General features: G+C 41.8%; 1 protein-coding gene across 1 annotated transcript in view; it reads right to left on the bottom strand.

The window, feature by feature from the left end:
* Positions 1-2188: 2188 nt before the first annotated feature.
* LOC114117576 (CD5 antigen-like) overlaps positions 2189-15388 on the bottom strand; it is a 42109-nt gene continuing 28909 nt past the window's right edge. Inside the window, exons 6-7 of the mRNA XM_060415078.1 lie at positions 8796-9119; positions 2189-3190 (exon numbers count right to left, since the gene is read on the bottom strand). Coding sequence (XP_060271061.1) covers positions 3171-3190; positions 8796-9119 — 344 coding nt within the window. The 3' untranslated portion in view covers positions 2189-3170. The remainder of the gene's footprint in view (positions 3191-8795; positions 9120-15388) is intronic.

A 15388-nucleotide genomic window follows, 5' to 3' on the forward strand; every position in this document is an offset into this window, starting at 1 on the left:
GACACAGGTGTAAAGAACAAACATATAGACACCAAGGGAAGAACAAGGGGATGGGATGAATTGAGAGATTGAAATTGACATATATACAGTACTATGTATAAAACAGATGGCTAATGAGAAACTACTGTAAGCACAGGGAACTCTACTCAGTGCACTGTGGTGACCCAAATGGGAAGGAAATCCAAAAAATGGGATATATGTATACATATAGCTGATTCACTTTGCGGTACAGCAGAGACTAACAACATTATAAAGCAACTATACTAGACTAAAAATTAATTAAAATAAAATGCATGATATTAAGAAAAATTTTTTTTTCTGGTGAACTTTAAAGGAATGCAACAGATATTTTTAAATACTGTTTATGTCTTTATTATTCAGACTAAACTGTTGTAAAAACCACCCCAACATCTCACTGACTTAATACAAATAAAGTCTATTTTTTATTCATAACACAGTCAGCAGAGTATGACTATTCAGAGATTCACATAATCATTCAAAGATCCAGGCTCCTTTTAATCTTCTCAGTAGGCCCTTCCCTAGAACCTTGGGGTCTTCACTAACAAGTCAGTTAGGAAGAGAAACAGCATGGAGAAGGCATACTGTTGTTAACTGCCTTGATGTGAAGTGGCATCCTTTCCACTGTGAGACAATGGACAAAATTATATCATTGGAATTGTACAGTATATATGCTTCTCAGATTGATTTTTCACTTAGTGCTATCTATTTATGTTTCTTGATCACTTATTTCTTTTTAGTACTAATATTCCATTGTCTGCCCCACCTAGACAAAAGGAGGCATCCCTGGTGGCTGGAGAAGCCTGGGACCACAAGGAAACAAGTCCTGATGGGGACTGAGTGGGGCCAGTTTGCAGCTGCAGCCTCAGGGTAAATTTCCAGTCCAGGAGAAAAGTGTCTTCCTCCCTACTGGAGATTATGTAGGTGCCTTGGTGTTTGGCTCCAGCTCCACAGGCCTGGAGGCCCACAGCTGCCCAGGACTCCTGTAGGAATGTGTAGTGAGCATGTGCGTGCTGAGCAGTTTGGGAGTTGCTAGAATCTGGAATGGGGCAAGGGTCAGGAGATGCCAGTTACAGGACAGGTTCTTTGGGAATAACGCATATGCTAACTGGCAACTCCTAAAATACTAAAGGAGTAATATTTTCATTGAATGCAGAGCTCCACTTTACTCCACTGCCTTGCCAGGGCAAGGGCAGGAATCTGGCTGGGGTACCATCTAGTAAGACAAACCTGGGATAGACTTGCGGCATGTCCAGGAAGAAGAAACACACATGAATGTTCGTGAGCACTCAGTCGCTGTCACTATGCTAATTTCTTCAGGCTCTGATACACTATTTTTACACATGTGCATTCGGAAATCAAGATAACAGCCATATTCTCGGGCCAGGGGACACTTTTCTTCTGCACTGTGCTAGCAGGCTAGTGTCAACCTTGTCCTTCAGCTTCTCAATTTCCTCTTTAATGACACATTCTTATTAGACCTCTAAGACTACCTTTTAGGCTTCTGTCATGCCTTGTCTTCTGGCTTTTTTAGATCACTTGGCCTCCTTCAACAGCTGTTGCTTTTATAGGACTGGTTCTCAGGTGTCTTACTGGTTGGAATTTTACAAAAGAAATTTTAATGTAAAATTGAAAGAAAATCAAAGTTTCTTTTGTGAAATTCCAACCTTGTTCTACTCTACTTAGGATAAAAGAGCTTTTCAATGACTCAATCAAGGCAGTTCAGCAGGTCTCTAGATTCTGCTGGGTTGGTCAAAAGTTCATTCAAATTTGTCCATAAGATGTTATGGGAAAATCCAAATGAACTTTTGGCCAACTCAATTGATATTACATGGTTTAGGGAACATGATACTCATCTGTGGGGAAAATCAGGAAGACCTGAGATAACTGATCGAACAGAGGCAAAATCTCTTTGAGTAGACATGATAGATACCAAAGTGTCTGTTAGGTCATCTTCTTCTCTTTTATGAAGCTAATTTTCCCTATTTTTCCCATGATAGGAAATAGAGAGAAAGTTCTCCATCCAGAGGAGAGAGCTGTATTACACACATCACTGCATCTGCCAGCAGGTTCTCTTCTACCTAATCCTACCTGAAAGGCCACCCCTGTAAAACTGACACACCTGCTTTCCCCTTGGGTAGAGAGAGCGTATCACACAGAGAGGCAACTCTTGAGTCTGTGAGATCTACTTTATTAGCAAGCATAAATGCAGACACATTACAGGTACTCAACTCAGTCTCAGAGCCTGAAGTTGTTGGTATTTAGAACCAAGTCATGATTCTCTCCTTAGTTTCATCCTGTCTTGCATCAGACTTACAGACCCTAAAATCTGAGTTGACAAAATTAAAATGATATCATCCAATTGGCATGAGGCACAACAGCAGATTCCCCAAAATTCTTTCTGCATCTCTTCCTTTCCCTTCTAGTCACAGGTACATACATTTTTCCTTGGGAAAATTACAATACATTGTGGGATTCTTCTTGTTAAATGCACACCATGTTGGCAAGTTGTATATGGATAGTCAACAAAGGCATTTTATTATGGGCATTCAGAGGGTGTGATATTTCTTTTCCAAGTGTCATGGAAAGGTGTAGGATGACAGGACACTGCTCTGCTCTTGAAAGAATGTGTTTTCTTTAATCAAACAACAGGAGAATAGTGAGATGTTAATGTTGAAGGTTAAGAAAAAGTGTTGAAGGCTTGAGAAAAAACATTCAAAGAGCTTTCCCTCAAGTTTCAGCTCATTATTTACCCATATTCCCCTTCAAATCTTCCTTTTGTTGTCTCCTTCCTTTCATGTTCTTTACAGACATGTATGTTTGGTCTTAGAAATATCCTGTAGTGGTCAAAGGAACAGATCTGGGGATCCCAGGCTCGTTGGAAAGAAGCAGGAGCGGCCAGAATCAATGCCAGAGGGTCGACAGTGAGGAGCAGGTGACTGGGAGATCATCTTCCTTGGAAAGAGAGAATTCAACAACTCATATCTCCAGGAGATGATGGGGGTCCTTGGCTCAGAGCAAAGAGTGTTCAGATTCTTGCTGAGGGGCTGAAGGAGTGATAGCTGAGCCTACAGGCCCAGTGCTTACACTAAGCCATTGGAGACCAGGAGAAAGCAAAGGACACTCAGGCCCTGCCAGAGTCAGGCCAAACATCAAAGATAAGGCTGCTCTTCTGTAAAGAGAAGAAGAATGTACAGTAAGGACCGGGACATGTCAAGAAAGGATTATTTCATTCAAGCTCAAAGAGGTCAAGAAAGAAGACTGGTTCCCAGAATAGGAAAGGGAGACCCTCCCAGATCCTAATCACATACCTATCTCACACTGATGTAAATCACGTCAGAATTTAGTTCAGTGCCCTAGACTTATTCAACCAGCTCCCATGTGAGTCACAAACCATATTCACTTATATTAGCACTACTCGCTCTCCACAATCACAAAACTTTTCGAGAGAAATGGAGCAAATATCTCCTTTTGATTAGCTAAGATTAACTAGCCTCAGAATGGCAGGCTCAAGACTCAAACACTAGTCTTCCATCAATAAAGCCCTCCTTTTCTGGGCACTAGCTGCTCTTCATATTTTTTTATCATCTCTCAGCTCTTATACAATTCCCTGAGTATGTAACCAGGCAGCCCTGCATGCCAGCATCCCACGCTAATTAAAAGCTGGGCTGCAGAGTTGTAATTCTCTTAAGTAAGCCACACAAGGACTATACTTTGCATCTCCTGACTCATATGGGGACAAGATTTCTGCCTTTACCCTCCCGTGAAGTGAAAGTGAAAGTCGCTCAGTAGTGTCCAACTCTTTGAAACCCCATGGTCTATACTGTCCATGGAATTTTCCAGGCCAAAATACTGGAGTGGGTAGCCTTTCCCTTCTCCAGGAGATCTTCCCATCCAGGGGATCAAACCCAGGTCTCCCACATTGCAGGCAGATTCTTTATCAGGTGAGCCGCAAGGGAAACCCAACAATAGTGGGAGGTCTACAATTTACAGCTGGAATCCTGGCTTCTCTGAAAAGACACTCTCATGGATAGTCACAAAGAGCCCCCTCCCCCAGCCCCATTCCCACAGATTAATATAAATCTGGCTAGTGACAATAAGCCAAACCAGCACACTAAGCACGGGTGGCTGCAACTGGCGCACTAAGAATGGGCTAGAGGAGCAAAGTCAGGGGCGGCTGGGAGGAGCCACCCCGTTCCCGAGGCTAGGGGCTGTGGCCAGGAGGAGCAACCCCACATCCAAGGAGCAGTGGCTGCGCGGGCTCAGGGTGGCATAGAGGAGCTATCCCACGTTGAAGGTCAGGAAGGACAGAGGTGAGGAGATACCCTTCGTCCAAGGTAAGGCGCAGTGGCTGTGCTTTGCTGGAGCAGTCATGAAGAGATACCCCAAATCCAAGGTAAGAGAAACCCAACTAAGATAGTAGGTGTTGCAAGAGGGCATTAGAGGGCAGACACAAAGAAACCATACTCACAGAAAACTAGTCAATCTAATCACACTAGGACCACAGCCTTGTCTAACTCAATGAAACTAAGCCATGCCTGTGGGGCGACCCAGGATTGGTGGGTCATGGTGGAGAGGTCTGACAGAATGTGGTCCACTGGAGAAGGGAATGGCAAGCCACTTCAGTATTCTTGCCTTGAGACTTGAAGAACAGTATGAAAAGGCAAAATGATAGGATACTGAAAGAGGAACTCCCCAGATCAGTAGGTGCCCAATATGCTACTGGAGATCAGTGGAGAAATCACTCCAGAAAGAATGAAGGGATGGAGCCAAAGTAAAAACAATACCCAGCTGTGGATGTGACTGGTGATAGAAGCAAGATCCGATGCTGTAAAGAGCAATATTGCATAGGAACCTGGAATGTCAGGTCCATGAATCAGGGCAAATTGGAACTGGTCAAACAAGAGATGGCAAGAGTGAACATCGACATTCTAGGAATCAGCGAACTAAAATGGACTGGAATGGGTGAATTTCACTCAGATGACCATTATGTCTACTACTGTGGGCAGGAATCCCTCAGAAGAAATGGAGTAGCCATCATGGTCAACAAAAGAGTCCAAAATGCAGTACTTGGATGCAATCTCAAAAACAACAGAATGATCTCTCTTCATTTCCAAGGCAAACCATTCAATATCACAGTTATCCAAGTCTATGTCCCAACCAGTAATGCTGAAGAAGCGGAAGTGGAACAGTTCTATGAAGACCTATAAGACCTATTAGAACTAACACCCAAAAAAGATGTCCTTTTCATTATAGGGGACTGGAATGCAAAAGTAGGAAGTCAAGAAACACCTGGAGTAACAGGTAAATTTGGCCTTGAAATGTGGAATGAAGCAAGGCAAAGACTAATAGAGTTTTGTCAAGAAAATGCACTGGTCATAGCAAACAGCCTCTTCCAACAACAAAAGAGAAGACTCTACACATGGACATCACCAGATGGTCAACACCGAAATCACATTGATTATATGCTATGCAGCCAAAGATGGAGAAGCTCTATACAGTCAACAAAACAAGACCAGCAGCTGACTGTGGCTCAGATCATGAACTCCTTATTACCAAATTCAGACTGAAATTGAAGAAAGTAGGGAAAACCGCTAGACCATTCAGGTATGACCTCAATCAAATACCTTATGATTATACAGTGGAAGTGAGAAATAGATTTAAGGACCTAGAGCTGATAGACAGAGTGCCTGATGAACTATGGAATGAGGTTCGTGACATTGTACAGTACACAGGGATCAAGACCATCCCCATGGAAAAGAAAAGCAAAATAGCTGTCTGGGGAGGACTTACAAATAGCTGTGAAAAGAGAGGCAAAAAGCAAAGGAGAAAAGGAAAGATATAAGCATTTGAATGCAGAGTTCCAAAGAATAGCAAAAAGAGATGAGAAAGCCTTCCTCAGGGATCAGTACAAAGAAATAGAGGAAAACAACAGAATGGGGAAAACTAGAGATCTCTTCAAGAAAATTAGAGATACCAAGGGAACATTTCATGCAAAGATGGGCTTGATAAAGGACAGAAATGGTATGGACCTAAGAGAAGTGGAAGATATTAAGAAGAGGTGGCAAAAATACACAGAGAAACTGTACAAAAAAGATCTTCATGACCCGGAAAATCATGATGATGTGATCACTTATCTACAGCCAGACATTCTGGAATGTGAAGTCAAGAGGGCCTTAGAAAGCATCACTACAAACAAAGCTAGTGGAGGTGATGGCATTCCAGTTGAGCTATTTCAAATACTGAAAGATGATGCTGTGAAAGTGCTGCACTCGATATGCCAGCAAATTTGGAAAACTTGGCAGTGGCCACAGGACTGGAAAAGGTCAGTTTTCCTTCAATCCCAAAGAAACATAATGCCAAAGAAGGCTTAAACTACTGCACAATTGCGCTCATCTCACATGCTAGTAAAGTAATGCTCAAAATTCTCCAAGCCAGGCTTCAGCAGTACATGAACCATGAACTACCTGATGTTCAAGCTGGTTTTAGAAAAGACAGAGGAACCAGAGATCAAATTGCCAACATCTGCTGGATCATGGAAAAAGCAAGAGAGTTCCAGAAAAAAACATCTATTTCTGCTTTATTGACTATGCCAAAGCCTTTGACTGTGTGGATCACAAGAAACTGTGGAAAATTCTGAAAGAGATGGGAATACCAGACCACCTGACCTGCCTCTTGAGAAATCTGTATGCAGGTCAGGAAGCAACAGATAGAACTGGGCATGGAATAACAGACTGGTTTCAAATAGGGAAAGGAGTAGGTCAAGACTGTATATTGTCACCCTGCTTATTTAATTTATATGCATCATGAGAATCACTGGACTAGAAGAAACACAAGGGGAATCAAGATTGCTGGGAGAAATATCAATAACCTCAGATATGCAGATGACACCACCCTTATGGCAGAAAGTGAAGAGGAACTCAAAAGCCTCTTGATGAAAGTGACAGAGGAGAGTGGAAAAGTTGGCTTAAAGCTCAACATTCAGAAAACGAAGATCATGGCATCCAGTCTCATCACTTTATGGGAAATAGGTGGGCAAACAGTGGAAACAGTGTCAGACTTTATTTTTGAGGCTCCAAAATCACTGCAGATGGTGATTGCAGCCATGAACTTAAAAGACGCTTACTCCTTGGTAGAAAAGTTATGACCAACCTAGATAGCATGTTGAAAAGCAGAGACATTACTTTGCCGACTAAGGTCCATCTAGTCAAGGCTATGGTTTTTCCTGTGGTCATGTATGGATGTGAGAGTTGGACTGTGAAGAAGGTTGAGCGCCGAAGAATGATGCTTTTGAACTGTGATGTTGGAGAAGACTCTTGAGAGTCGCTTGGAAGGCAAAGATATCCCATGAATCCATTCTGAAGGAGGTCAACCTGGGATTTCTTTGGAAAGAATGATGCTAAAGCTGAAACTCCAGTACTTTGGGCCACCTCATGCGAAGAGTTGACTCACTGGAAAAGACTCTGATGTTGGGAGGGATTGGGGGCAGGAGGAGAAGGGGATGACAGAGAATGAGGTGGCTGGATGGCATCACTGACTCGATGGACGTGAGTCTGAGCAAACTCCGGGAGTTGGTGATGGACAGGGAGGCCTGGCGTGCTGTGATTCATGGGGCCGCAAAGAGTCAGACAGACTGAGCGACTGAACTGAACTGAACTAATTGATAAAAAACTGTGGAATAACAAAGAGAAACATAGACTACACCCTTAGCCAAATCACAGTCTAATGGAAAAGTAGATACACAGACAGATAATTATTAATGCATAGAAAGCAAATACATGAATGGAATAAAGAAATACAACAATTGTATATATACAATTGTTGCATGTGTGTGTGTGTGTGTGTGTGTGTGTGTGTGTGTGTGTGTGTGTGTATTGGTTTCCCAGGTGGCTCAGTTAGTAGAGAATCCACCTGCAATGCAGGAGACTCAGGAGACCTGGCTGTTCAATCCCTAGATGGAAAAGATCCCCTGGAGGAGGGCACGGCAACCCACTCCAGTATTCTTGCCTGGAGTATCCATGGACAGAGGAGCTTGGCAAGCTACTGTCCATACGATCACAAAGAGTCCGACACAACTGAAGCGACTGAGCATGCACTCATGCATACATATATATGCCCAGTGTGTTAATTTCCTATGAGGATCTCCTGTCTACCTAACTAGATGATAGACTCCTTGAAACTGACAAAGTTACAGTATATTTTGGGAGCTCATTTCTTCCCTATAATTCCGAATGAGCTTTAGATACAAAGGTTTAGTGGTTATTAGATCTGTGCATGTGTAAAGAAGAGAATCAGGTTCTCAGATAGATTGAAAAAAAAGAAAGAAAGAAAGGAACTAAGATGGAAACTAAGAGATAATCATTAGGTCAACCAACTGTGGGTGCTAGGTCGCTCCAGTCATGTCTGACTCTGTGTGACCCTATGGACTGCAGCCCCCCGACTCCTCTGTCCATTGGATTCTCCAGGCAAGAATACTGGAGTGGGTTGCTGTGCCCTCCTGCAGGGGATCTTCCCCACCCAGGGATTGAACCCACGTCTCTTAAGTCTCTGCATTGGCAGGTGGGTTCTTTATCACTAGTGCCACTGTTCCAGGAGGAGTAACAGTTCTAGATGAAGATATTTTTGTCTCCAGGGTCCACAGTTGAGAAAGGGTGAGTGCAGGACAAGGAATCAGTTAACCATTAGTTCATGGTGGAGAATAAAGACAAAGAGGACAAAGAGTGGTCAAACAGGGTATGGGCAGTTGGCATATAGTCATTGAGTCCTGCCATACTCACTCTCACATATTGCCCCTGCATCCTCGGTGTGGGAGCAATCATAAACGTCTTCCAGCCAGTCACATTTAATCAACTCATCTTCTGTCCCATTGCAGCTGACTTCTCGGATGAAGATTTTTTGTTTTTCATCCGCCAGGGGCTTATATAAATTACCACTGGGTGTCCCCTTGGCTGTTCCACAGCCCAGCTCCCGGCACAGCACTTCCACGTCTTTCATGTTCCAGCCATCGTCACACACAGTGCCCCACTCGCCATTCCGTTCCACTTCCACCCGCCCTTCACAGCGATGGGGACCTCTCACCAGTCGCACTTTGGGTGAAGACTCTGCAAAGAAATGAGATATTGGCTGCAGATTAGGAGTGGCCTAGAGAGTACTCAGGCATGTATGCAGTCTTCTTGGAATTCTTCTACCACTTTCAGGATGTGGAGAACTGAAGGGTGAGAAAGTGGGGATCAAAGGGGAAGACAAGGAAGAGGAGCTCCAGGACTCCATCTCTGAGTTCTGGTTCTGCTACACTCTTTTATTATTATTATTATTATTATTATTATTATTATTATTATTATCTAAACTGTATTTCTACTTGGCCCTTGGTGAAACTTGGAAAAACAGGCTTAATATCCCTACCTTTGAATTTGGTACAAATAAGTGCTTCATATGATTACTTCAAAAGTATATTTTCTAACAAGAATTAAGATGCACAATGCTATAATGATCATATCAATAAGTACATTGCATTAAATTTTAGTTTGTCTTGTAATTACCTTCTAGCCAAACAAAGTATAGTGTATATACATGCATTTTTGTGTGAAATTTGAACAAAGTCTGTATTTCAGTTAATAATACTGTATCACAAGTTAGCTCCCTGTTTGTTTGGTTTTTCTTAACAACATAGTATACCTTTATATTCTCAGAATTGGATTGGAACTTTCAAGCCTCATTCAGTTTTTTTAAATCTAAGATAATAAACTTTCTAGATTACCAGCAGGAACCCTAGATGCCAAAATATGTGGAACTAAGTCAAGGTTTTGAGTGAATATAAATTAGAAATCTAGCGTTCTATTCATACTAGGTCAGACAAGTGAAGTCAAAATGTCATAAGTGTTTTAGCTAACCAAAAAATCGTATGTTTTCTAAAATACATGTATTATGCAAACTATATATATATGTATACCAAAGCTTTTCTACTATGCTCGATAAAGGCTTGAGAGGAAACATCCAAAAAAAATGCTGAGAAACTGGAAAACATACACTAAATGAAACTGAAACATGAAGCCACTGAACATGAAATAGAAAAGCTGAAACAGACTAGATAAAAGTAAAAGGTCATCATATATCCAGTTGTTTTTAAACATGGTGGCTCATTAGAAATACATCTGGAGCTTTGGAGATAAAAAGCAGTCCCTCAGCATTTGCATGTTTCAAAAACTTCCAAGATAATTCTAATATGCATCTGGATTTTGAAAAGTGACTACAGTTTTTTCTATTAAATGGTAGTTTTAATGATACAGAATTCTTTTATTTTTCTGTTGACCAGAAAAATGGTCAATGGTATTAATTGGCTACTAGTTACATGATCACAATAGTAAAAAAATGTATATTAGTTTCATAATCAATAGCCAGACAAAAACAGAAAGATAACTACAGTTTGCAAGCCATAATGGAAACATGATTAACCTAGCAATATAAAATAAGTACATACAATTTGGGGAGTTAAGCAGGGTGCTGTGGTAAGTGTAAGTGCATAAATGCACATGTTCTCATCCACCCAGCCAGTCTAAGTCTTGTGGTTGGTATATTCAGTTCATTTACATTTAAGTAAATTTTCTTTTTTTTTCTTTTATCTTTTAAATTGTATATATTTTATTTTATTTTTAATTTAAATTTATTTAATTCAAAGCTAGTTACTTTATAATATTGTATTGGTTCTGCCACACATCAACATGAATCCGCTGCGGGAATACAGATGTTCCCCATCCTAAACCCTCCTCCCACCTCCCTCCCTGTACCATCCCTCCAGGTCATCCCAGTGCACCAGCCCCAAGCATCCTGTATCGAACCTGGACTGGCGATTCATTTCTTATATGGTAGTATACATGTTTCAATGCCATTCCCCCAATTAAGTTAATTTTCAATATGTGTGATCCTATTGCCATTTTCGTAATTTTTAAAGAAATTGTTTTAAGTTTATGTTGTGTATGTCTTTTTCTTCTCTTGTGTTTCCTGCCTAGAGAAGTTTCTTTAGCATTTGTGTAAAGCTGGTTTGGTGGTGCTGAGCTCTCTTAACTTTTGCTTGTTTGGAAAGCTTTTGATTTCTCCATCAAATCTGAATGAGAGTCTTGCTGGGTAATGTATTCTTGGTTGCAGGTTTTTCTTTCTTCGCTTTAAATATATCATACCATTCTCTTCTGTCTGGTAGAGTTTCTGTTGAGAAATCAGCTTACAACCTCATGGGAGTTCCCTTATATGTTATTTGTCATTTTTCCCTTGCTTTTAATATTTTATCTTTGTCTTTAACTTTTGTCAGTTTGATTACTATGTGTGTGTCTCATTGTGTTCTTCCTTGAATTTATCCTGCCTGGGACTCTGCACTTTCTGGACTTGTTTAAATATTTCCTTTACATCTTAGGGAAATTTTCATCTATTATTCAAGTATTTTCTTGGGTCCTTTCTCTCTCTCTTCTCCTTCTGGGACCCCTATAATGCAAACGCTGGTGTGTTTAATGTTGTCCCAGAGGCCTCTTAGTCTGGTCTTCATTGTTTTCATTCTTTTTTCTATATTCTGTTCTGTGGCAGTGATTTTCACCATGCAGTGCTCCGGGTCCCTTATCTGTTCTTCTGCCTCAGTTATTCTGCTACTGATTCCTTCTAGTGTGAGGTTCATCTCCATTGGTTTTTTAGTTCTTACAGGTCTTTGGTAAACCTCTCTTCCTTCTTCTCCATTCTATGTCTGAGATCCTATGCTCTTTACTATCATTATCTTCACTATCATTTACTGGAAGGTTACCTATCTGTACTTCACATAGTTGTTTTTCTGGGGCTTTATCTTCTCCCTTTTCTGGGACATAACTCTGTGATTTTCATCCTGATTAACTTTCTATAATGTGGTTTTCATCTAGCCACTGTGAGATTGTGGGTTTTTGACCAGAGATTGAACCTATTTCCCCTGCACTGAAAGCATGGAGATGTCTAGATATAATTTGAGCTAAACAAATTTAGCCCTCCTGACACTCTCTCTCAGTATCAATGATCCACTCCCAACCATCCTTGCTACTTCCCATGATATTTCCCCATGTCCAAGAACCCAATTCAGAAGAAATACAGAGAGTACTGAGTAAGGGAAGAGTCAGAGCCTCAAAGTCTCAGAGCCCTAAAACTGGGTCTAGAAGATTCTATGTGTTGGGAGTGGGAGATAGGCTTTACAGAGTCTCCAGATAAGTTCTAAGGAAACCAAGACTTAGACATGGAGTATAGAAGATTGTGTAGGGAGACAAGGGAAGAGCTTATCAGGAAACAAATTTCTGGATACTACATTCCAAGTACTGTTTTACGAACACAGGGAATAGCGATGATCAAGATAGCTAACACTGCTGTCCTCAAAAAGTTTCCTTTTAATAGGCCTGAAGCAGTCCCATAAATTCCTCTCAGCCCCAGAAAGATATAGTGATGAAGAAGATCTAGGTTTGTCAAGCCTCCAGGGAGAGGTCTGTTGTACCTGGAGGGACAACTTTGGACTTGTGGTTTGTAATCTATCGGACTATGAACAGTAACAACATGGGCTACATGGAATGACTCAGACACTGGTATGAATGAAATATAATTTCTCAGGACCCAAATTTCTATTGCCTACCTTGTTTGAGAAATTTGTATGCAGGTCAGGAAGCAACAGTTAGAACATGACATGGAACAACAGACTGGTTCCAAATAGGAAAAGGAGTACGTCAAGGCTGTATATTGTCACCGGCTTATTTAACTTATATAGAGAGTCCATCATGAGAAACGCTGGACTGGAAGAAACACAAGCTGGAATCAAAATTGCTGGGAGAAATATCAATAACCTCAGATATGCAGATGACACCACCTTTATGGCAGAAAGTGAAGAGGAACTCAAAAGCCTCTTGATGAAAGTGAAAGAGGAGAGCAAAAAAGTTGGCTTAAAGCTCAACATTCAGAAAACTAAGACCATGGCATCCGGTCCCATCACTCCATGAGAAACAGATGGGGAAACAGTAGAAACAGTGTCAGATTTTATTTTTTGGGGCTCCAAAATCACTGAAGATGGTGACTGCAGCCATGAAATTAAAAGACGCTTACTCCTTGGAAGAAAAGTTATGACCAACCGAGATAGTTTATTCAAAAGCAGAGGCATTACTTTGCCGACTAAAGTCCATCTAGTTAAGGCTATGGTTTTCCCTGTGGTCATGTATGGAGTGAGCTTTGGACTGTGAAGAAGGCTGAGCACCGAAGAATTGATGCTTTTGAACTGTGGTGCTGGAGAAGACTCTGAGAGTCCCTCAGACTGCTGGGAGATCCAACCAGTCCATTCTGAAGGAGATCAGCCCTGGGATTACTTTGGAAGAAATGATGCTGAAGCTGAAGCTCCAGTACTTTGGCCAACTCATGCGAAGAGTTGATTCATTGGAAAAGACTCTAACGCTGGGAGGGATTGGGGGTAGGAGGAGAAGGGGACGACCGAGGATGAGATGGCTGAATGGCATCACAGACTCAATGGACGTGAGTCTGAGTGAACTCCGGGAGATGGTGATGGACAGGGAGACCTGGCGTGCTGCAATTCATGGGGTCACAAAGAGTCGGACAAGACTGAGCGACTGAACTGAACTGAACTGAACTTTGTCTGAATTCTGCACAAACTCCCTAAAACTTGGCATCAACTCCAGAAGAAGTAGTTGGGTAAAGACGTCTGACCTGGTTCATTTTAAACTGCATTGAGAAGTTTATATTTGGTTTATTATTTTGTTCTTATTTCTCTCCTCTTCTATACTCTCTTGAGGGAAATGACATGAGGACTGGAGGTTAGAGACAAAAATTAAAATAGAGCTATAAAAAACTAAGAAAAGTTCCCATTGTTGCACTCTGAAGTTTACGGCTGCCGCTACTGCTAAGTCGCCTCAGTCGTGTCCGACTCTGTGCGACCCCGTGGACTGCAGCCTACCAGGCTCCTCCATCCATGGGATTTTCCAGGCAAGAGTACTGGAGTGGGTTGCCATGTATACATAATTCAAGAAAAGTCATCTAGAAATAACTTCTGGAGCATTGTAACTAAGATTAAAGTTTGGATAGACATTATTTATGCTCTATCAAATATCTGATATCAGGATCATGCACAGGCTATTTTATTTTATTTTGAGTTATAAAATTTTCAGTTTACTTTTTATTTGGCCATGCCACATGGCATGTGGGACATAGTTCCTCAAGCAGGGATCAAATCTACCACCCTGCATTGGAAGTGTGGCATCTTAACTGCTGCACCACCAGGGAAGCCCTCAAATTCTGGTTTTAAATAAGTTTTCCTTTTCCATGGAGTAGAGGACTAGATCACATTGTAGGAGAGAAGAAATATGTTTAAGAGAAAGAGAATAAGTATCAAAGAAATGCAGCTAAAGGGAAGACAAGGACTGAGAAGATTTAAAAGCTAGAGAGAAGAACAAAGGAGCTCATCAGGGCAGTTGTGTCCTAGACAGTGTTTTAGCCTACTTTATTAGCTGAGGGCTTGAGAGACAAGGACCCGGGGTGGGTCCTCCCTCCCTGGGTATAAAGAGAGCAGCTGTCTCGTGGCACTTGCAGCAAGACATATCCCTGGAGGCCAGAGGAGAAAAACAAGGTCATCTGAGTATTGGACTGGGACCCAGAAACAGCATTTCTTTAAGGAAGCAAATTGACCCAGCAGGGTGTAAGGTCCTCCACATTCATAGCAGAGTTTGCAGCTGCTCCTCTTTCGTAATTCCTCTACTATCAAGAGAAAGAATAGGCTGAAGAGACAATGTCAAAGAAACTCATAATCCTCAACCAGTCCCCTTGATTTTTGGACCATCAGAGGCTTCCTCTTCCACAGACTAATTCTCTTTGTGCCTTCCCATTCTCTCCTCAGTTGAACCGTTTGTGCTCTGCTGAAAGACCCCTTGAAGAGGTGGCCAGCGGCCACTGAAATCCAGCCTGCACTCTGCTGATGAAGCCATGAGGTGCACAGAGGTTGGTGCATTTCTAGTTCAATGATAACATTAAAGTTGGCAGAGGGACCAGGAAGTAGTAGACTATAGAAGGGCCGAAGAAAGTTTATTTTCCAGGAGATGAGGTGTCTTCTGAGCCTGAAAGAAAGCCATCTGCTTTGTTAGATGATGGAGCTAGAGCTGGGCTAGCGTCTTGGGTCATACAGGCCAAACGGAGAGGAATCCCTTTGCAGTATAAACCACTCAAATTTTCTCTAAGTTTTGGAAATGCAAAACTACCCATATAAGACTGAGTAGGTGGGTTGGGAAACCAGAAAGAAAATCTACTGTGGCTCTTTTGAAACACAGCCTCTCTCCCTGGCCCCAGGTATCAAAATTTCCACTCTCCAGAGCTGAAAGTCCACCCT

This window comes from Ovis aries, chromosome 1, assembly GCF_016772045.2.
Source record: "Ovis aries strain OAR_USU_Benz2616 breed Rambouillet chromosome 1, ARS-UI_Ramb_v3.0, whole genome shotgun sequence".
NCBI lineage: Eukaryota > Metazoa > Chordata > Mammalia > Artiodactyla > Bovidae > Ovis > Ovis aries.